The sequence below is a fragment of the Macaca fascicularis genome, chromosome 1, assembly GCF_037993035.2.
Source record: "Macaca fascicularis isolate 582-1 chromosome 1, T2T-MFA8v1.1".
NCBI lineage: Eukaryota > Metazoa > Chordata > Mammalia > Primates > Cercopithecidae > Macaca > Macaca fascicularis.
Window position 1 is genome coordinate 183,684,355 of NC_088375.1, and position 7,093 is coordinate 183,691,447.

Here is a 7,093-nt window from a genome sequence, read left to right on the forward strand (position 1 = left end):
AGACTCCATCTCAAAAAAAAAAAAAAAAATTATCCTGCCTTTCCTACATGAACTGTACCATTGGGTAACCAAATAATAGATGAAGAGAAGCATCACTTTATTGAAGTATTTCAACTAATGAAACAGAAATGTTAGAATTAGAAGGCTGGGTGCAGTGGCTTATTTCTGTAATGTCAGCTCTTTGGGAGGCCAAGGTGGGCGGATCATTTGAGGTCAGGAGTTCGAGACTAGCCTGACCAACACAGTGAAACCCTGTCTCTACTAAAAATACAAAAACATTAGCTTGACCTGGTGGCACAGGCCTGTAGTCCCAGCTGCTTGGCAGGTTGAGGCAGGAGAACTGCTTGAATCTGGGAGGCAGAGGTTGCAATGAGCCGAGATCACAGCACTGCACTCCAGCCTGGGTGACAGAGTGAGACTCTGTCTCAAAAAAAAAAAAAGTTAGAATTAGAATATCACCACTTTGAAAGTCTCAGTAAATTAATGGCTGTAAGTATCCAACAGCAATAATCGTTCACATCACAACCAGACATGACGTGCCTCTTAATGAAAGATCACAACACTATATGGTTTGGTCAAAGTGAATGACCCTGAGTCTGTTCAGACCTCTGGGTTTAGCTGTCAACTTGCAAGAAATAGAGGATTCAAAGAAACAAAATGAATTACATGCTCCTCTGACATAGTTTTAAGGGTGGTCATTTTCTAATAATTCATTAAGGTACACATTTATATGTTACTCTTTATCTGTGTTTTGTTTTATAGTAAAAAGCAATAAACAAAATTTCCCACCATGCTTGGTAGAATTGCCTTTTCCTCCTTGGAATTCTTTCAGTTTCTGTTCTATGTATACGTGTGTGTGTGTGTGTGTGTGTATGTGTGTGTGTGTGTCTTTGTGTCCATCTATCTATATACAGTTGACCCTTGAACACCAAGGGGCTTAGGGACACTGACCCCATGCAGTTGAAATCCACCTATAACTTTTTTTTAAAGATACAGGGTCTTGCTCTGTCACTCATGAGTCTGGAGCGCAGTGGCATGATCACTGCTCACTGCAGCCTTGACCTCCCAGGCTCAAGTGATCCTCCTACATCAGCCTCCCAAGTAGCTGGGATCACAGACATATACCACCAAACCTGGCTAATTTTTGTATTTTTTGTAGAGATAGGGTCCAGCCATGTTGCCCAGGCTGGCCTTGAACTTCTGGACTCAAGCAATCTCTCCACCTCAGCCTCCCAAAGTGCTGGATTATAGGCATGAGCCACTGTGCCTGGCCACATATAATTTTTGACACTCTAAAAACTTAACTACTAATAGCTTTTGACCTGAAGCCTTATCGATGACATAGTCAATTAACACATATTTTGTGTTACATGTATTATATACTGTATAGTAATTAAGCAAGCTAGAGAAAAGAAAATGTTATTAAGAAAATAATAAGAAAGAGAAAAGGTATCACTATTCATTAGGTGGAAATGGATCATCAGAAAGGTTTCCATCCTACTCACATTGAGTATGCTAAAGATGTGGGGTTGGTCTTGTTGTTGCAGGGGTGGCAGAGGTGGAAGAAAATCTGTGTATAAGTGGACCTGCACAGTTCAAACCCATGTTGTTCAAGGGTTACACACACACACACACATATATATATGCACACACGTATGTATGTATGTATGTATGTGTGTATGTATGTATGTATATTTGGCTGCCAATGGTGGCAATAACATTTGTGACAAACAAGAATGTGACTGAAGAACTTGAAATCTGGGGAATGAGATGTCCATATGGAGGCTTTGAAAAGCTTTGACATGTACCTGAAAATTTTGAAGGCTACTCACATACATAGGACTGTGGACAGGCCTAAGCTATGCGCATGGTCAGAAAAGACTTGAGAAGACCCTAAGCTCTTTCCTCTGACTGACCTTGAGTCTGCACAAGCAGGAATTTACAGCTAAAGCAGAGACATGAACTGCCTGCCTGAGTGTTAAAGGTTTGCTCCAATGTGCCCACAGGAACTCTCAGCAAAGCCTGGGAGACTTATTGGTTCTAGACATTTGAGGAAATTTCTGCAATTTTTGGTTGATGACTAAGCTAACTAAGCAGATACTTCAGTGACCACACTTGAAAAAGGATAGAGACTTCATAGAATTAGTCCAGGAAAGTTACTGAAAAGCAGCAACAACAACAACAAAAAACAAATAAACAACCAGCAATATTAATAAACCCTGGGAAGGGAGAGAATCTGATTTCCATAGTTGTTACATTATATTATTTAAAATGACTATTTTCAACAGGAAATTATGAGACTCAAACTAGGGACCATATAATGGGGAAAAAAAGCAGTTAATAGAAACTGTCCCTCAGAAAGCCCTGATGCTAAACTTATAAGGCCAAGTTGTTAAATCAGCTATATTAAATGTTTGAAGAACTGAAGGAAACTATGTAAAAAGAACCAAAGGAAAATATGAAAATAAAATAAAACTTAAGAGAGAATATCAATAAAGAGATAGACATTTAAATAATTTCTTTTTAAATAAAACAACCAAATAGAAATTCTAGAGTCAAAAAGTACTGAAACAAAAAAATTCACTAGAGGGTTTCAAGAGCATATTTGAAAAAGAATCAGTGAACCTGAAGATAAATCAATTGAGAAAATCTGGTCTGAGAAAGAGAAAGAAAAAAGGATGAACAAAAATAAAGAGAATCTCAGAGATCTATAGGATACCATCAAGCATACCAATATATGCATAATAGTAGTCTCCAAAGAGAGAAAAAGGAGCAAAAAATATGCTTGACAAAATAATGGCCAAAAACTCCCCATGTCTGATGAAAAACATTATACATCAAAGAAACTCAACAGACTCCAAGTATAGTCGACCCTTGAGCAACATGGATTTGAACTGTTCAGGTCCACTTATATGGAACTTTTACCCACCTCTGCCATCCCTGAGACAGCGAGACCAACCCCTCTTTTTCCTTCTCCTCTTTAGCCTACTCAATGTGAAAACAGAGAGGACGAGTTCCTTTCTGATTACCCACTTAATGAACAGTAAATATAGTTTCCTTATTATTTTCTTTTCTCTGGCTGGCTTAATGGTAAAAATACAGTATATCATACTTATAACATTAACAAATATGTGTTAATCAGCTGTTTATGTTGTCAGTAAGACTTCTGGTCAATAGTAGACTATTGGTAGTTAAGTTTTTGGAAAGTAAAAAGTCATATGTGGATTTTTTTCTACCCTCTTCTCACAGGTATGTATATGTGGATTTTTGACTAGTGGGGTCAGCACCCCAGCCCCTCATGTTGTTCAAGGTTATACTGTAGTATAAATGTAAAGAGATCCACACCTATACACAACATAACCAACTGGAAAGCCAACGGCACAGAGAGTATCTTGAAAGCAGAAAGAGAGAAGCAACTCATCATCTGTGAGGTATTCTTGATAAGATTAAGAGCCAAATTCTTTCCAGTAACTTTATGGATATAAAGTATTATTACGAGTATAGACTATCAGATTGATTCCAGCTCCATATAAAAATATTTATGGACCATGACAAAGTGGGATTTATTCCAGGAATACAGGCTCAGCATACATTATCATATACCATATTAATAGAATAAGGGACAAAAGCCACACAGTCATGTCATAGATACAAAAAAGCACTTGACAAAATCCAACACACTTTAATGATTAAAAAAACAAACAAACAAGAAACCTGGAATGGAAGGAAACTTCCTCCGCCTGATAAAGGGCATCCATGAAAACACACTGCTAATGTCACTTTGTGGTGAAAGACTTGAAAAAATCCTCCCATCTTAGTCTGTGTTACTATTAATATAAAGGCATACCTGAGGCTGGGCAATTCGTAAAGAAAAGAGGTTCATTTGTCTCATGGTTGTGCAGACTGCACAAAAATCATGGCATTGGCATCTGCTTCTAGTGAAGGCTCCAGGCTGATTCCACTTATGGCAGAAAGTGAAGAGGAGTTGGTATGTGCATATCATATGGTGAGAGAGGAAGCAAGAGAGAAACTAGAGGAGGTACCAGGCTCTTTTCAACAACCAGTTCTCATGGGAACTAAGAGTGAGAACTCACTCTCATGAGAATGGCACAGAGCCATTCATGAAGGATCCACCCCCACAATGCAAACACCTCCTACCAGGCCCCACCTTTAACACTGGGGATCAAATTTCACCATGAGACTTGGCAGGGCCAAACAAACCATATTCAAACCATAGTACCACCTAAGATCAGGAATAAGACAAGGATGTTCACTCTTGCCATTTATATTCAGTGTTGTAGCAAGGGCTACATACCCATCAGTCAGAATCCTTGTGTCATGGCATCCTTCAGGTGTCACTTTTCCAGTTGGAAACCTCTGTGGCCAGTGATGCCTTTGCTGGAGTTTTGCTCAAGCCTTGTTCCACCTACTTGGCCTGGCAGGCTGCACTAAGCTCATGCTACTGGCCTGGCTCCCGCACCTTCAAAGGATGAGCCAGGCATGGAGAAGAGAGGGGTGCACAAGCAAGTAAGCATGGGGTCTGGCTGCTGCACACAGCCAAGCACATTGGCTGCTGTGGCAGGGCAGGCAGCTCCAGGTGCCACCATAGGTGCTGGCTCTGTTCAAGCCTGTGGCTGGATCAGATGCACTGTAAGTGGCTTCTGCGGTGGGCACCCACATCTGGACAAGGGGAACATGGTGTCACCTGGAAGCTTGGAGATGCTAGAAACCACAGAGCCCCAAAGAGGGTGTCACAGCCCTGGCTTGGGGAGCCTGTGGGTCTGGGCTCCCTGAAGGGCTGCAGATCTTCTCTCCTTCTCATTGCCTGCAATGTGATGAGTGGGGCGGAGGCAGGTGTTTTAGCCCTGTTTATGTTATAGTTCTTTCCGTTCCACCATTCAGCAGGTCCTGAGTTCTTCTCCTCTGTCCTGGAAGAATGACGTATGCAGAAAACTGGAGGGTGAGCAAGGCAGAAAGGAACTTTCTTGAGCAAGAGTGACAGAACAGCTCTTGGGAGACCTCGAGTTGGTAGCTTCTTTCCACAGGCAGGTCATCCCAATGAGTGCAGCCCTCAGTGGAGAGGAACCCCAGAGTGGGTAGCTCCATTTCATAGGCTGGTCATCCTAACAAGTGTCCAGCTCTCAGGGGAGAGGAGACCTGGAGTGGGTAGCTCCTTTCCACAGGCAGGTCATTCTGACAAATGCATCCCTCTGCAGAGAGGAGACCCAGAGTGGGTAGCTCCTATCTGCAGGCAGGTCATCCCAACAAGTGTCCAACTCTCAGCAGAGAGGACACCTGGAGTGGAAAGCTCCTTTCTGCAGGCAGGTAGTCCTGACAAGTGCAGCCCTAGCAGAGAGGAGACCCAGAGAGGGTAGCTCCTAGCTGTAGGCAGGTTGTCCAGATGAGTGTCCAGCTCTCAGGGGAGAGGAAACCTGGAGTGGGTGGCTTCTTTCCACAGACAGGTTGTCCCAACAAGTGTCCAACTCTCAGCAGAGAGGAGACCCAGAGTGGGTAGCCCCTTTCCACAGGCAGGTCATACTGACAAGTAGAGGAGACCTGAAGTGGGCAGCTCCTTCCTGCAGCTGGTAGTCCCAATGTCTGTATGAGTCTAGCCAGGTAACATAGTTTTTATGGGCTCAGAAAGGAGGAAGTGTGTGCTGATTGGTCCATGGGTGGCCATGGGCAGGCCTGGAAAAAGCACCATAAGTTCTCACTCCACACTGCAGACTCCACCTGGAATTGACAGCCCAGTCCCCAGGCTTCATGCCATACATGGCTTGAAGGTTGTGTTTCACTGGGGACCCACCCATTTCTGCCCAGGAGCGTGTCTGCCTCCTGTCACCATCAACATGTTGTCCATGCCGCCCAGGCTGTTCATGCTGAGGGTTGCCTACAGGCCCACACTGAGCCACCCTCAGCACCCCCTTGGCCTCCCTCTTGTGCTCTTCAATTCCCAAAATCTGGATGGCCTGAGATGGCATGAGGCTGGCATGTCAGCACTGCCCTGAGTGCATGGACACCTGAGTGTTGTGGACCCAGCTGGGTCACAACAGTGCCTGGGCTCTGCTACAACTTTGCTCTGCCCCAGAGTGGGAGCCAGGAGTAGGGAGAGGCCAGGCAGTGGGAGCAGGCACTTTCAAGTCTGTGGGAACAAGGGGCTTCCTGGGCCCCTGAGACCTCAGGGATGCCTGGGTCCATAGCTACAGCTGAGAAGCTGCAGCTGTGCCTGGGAGCATGTGGCTCCTGCTCCACTGACTTGTTAGGGGGTGGGGCTCCTACCTGTTCCCGGTCCCTGTGGGCTCAGCAGAGTGTGCAGCCCCAGCTGTGCCTCCCCTGCTGAAGCCAGCATCTTCACAGTGGCTACTCCAGACAGGCCACTGCTGCCATCACTTGCACCAACCTGTAGGTGACAGTCTTCCTCCATGAAGCCAGTTCATATATTCTAGAAGTTACTGCTCCATCAAATATGCAAAAAAAACAGCTCAAGGCTGCAAGAAATACACACGAAATCGAAGAAACAGGACACCACCAAAGGAACACAATAATTTTCCATTAACCAACCCCAAAGAAATGGCTATCTACAAATTGCCTTACAAACAATTAGAAATAATTGTTTTTAAAGAAGTTCAACATGCAATAGGAGAATACAGTTTGACAACTCAGTGAAAACAGAAAAAGAATCTAGGGCCCTACCACCCCAAACATGTCTGATTTCATCTGAAAACAGGGAAAGAATACATGAACAATACAAGAAATTCAGCAGGAAGATAGAACTTATAAAAAAGAACCAGGCTGGGCACGGTGGCTCACATCTGTAACCCTAGCACTTTGGGAGGCAAAGGCGGGCAGATTGCCTGAGCTCAGGAGTTTGAGACCAGCCTGAGCAACATGGTAAAACCCCATCTCTACTAAAATACCAAAAATTAGCCATGCACCTGTAATCCCAGCTACTCAGGAGGCTGAGACAGGAGAATCATTTGAACCTGGAAGGCAGAGGTTGCAGTGAACTGAGATCACGTCACTGCAGTCCAGCCTGGGTAACAGAATGAGACTCCAACTGAAAAAAAAAAAAAAAAAAAAAAAAAAAAAAAAG

The 7,093-nt window shown here is 43.9% G+C and overlaps 1 protein-coding gene across 1 annotated transcript in view; it reads right to left on the reverse strand.

Annotated features, from left to right (window-relative positions):
- C1H1orf185 (chromosome 1 C1orf185 homolog) overlaps positions 1-6,424 on the reverse strand; it is a 98,738-nt gene extending 92,314 nt beyond the window's left edge. Inside the window, exon 1 of the mRNA XM_065518561.1 lies at positions 6,280-6,424. Within this exon, the coding sequence (XP_065374633.1) occupies positions 6,280-6,424 (145 nt within the window). The remainder of the gene's footprint in view (positions 1-6,279) is intronic.
- Between the last annotated feature and the right edge of the window lie 669 nt (positions 6,425-7,093).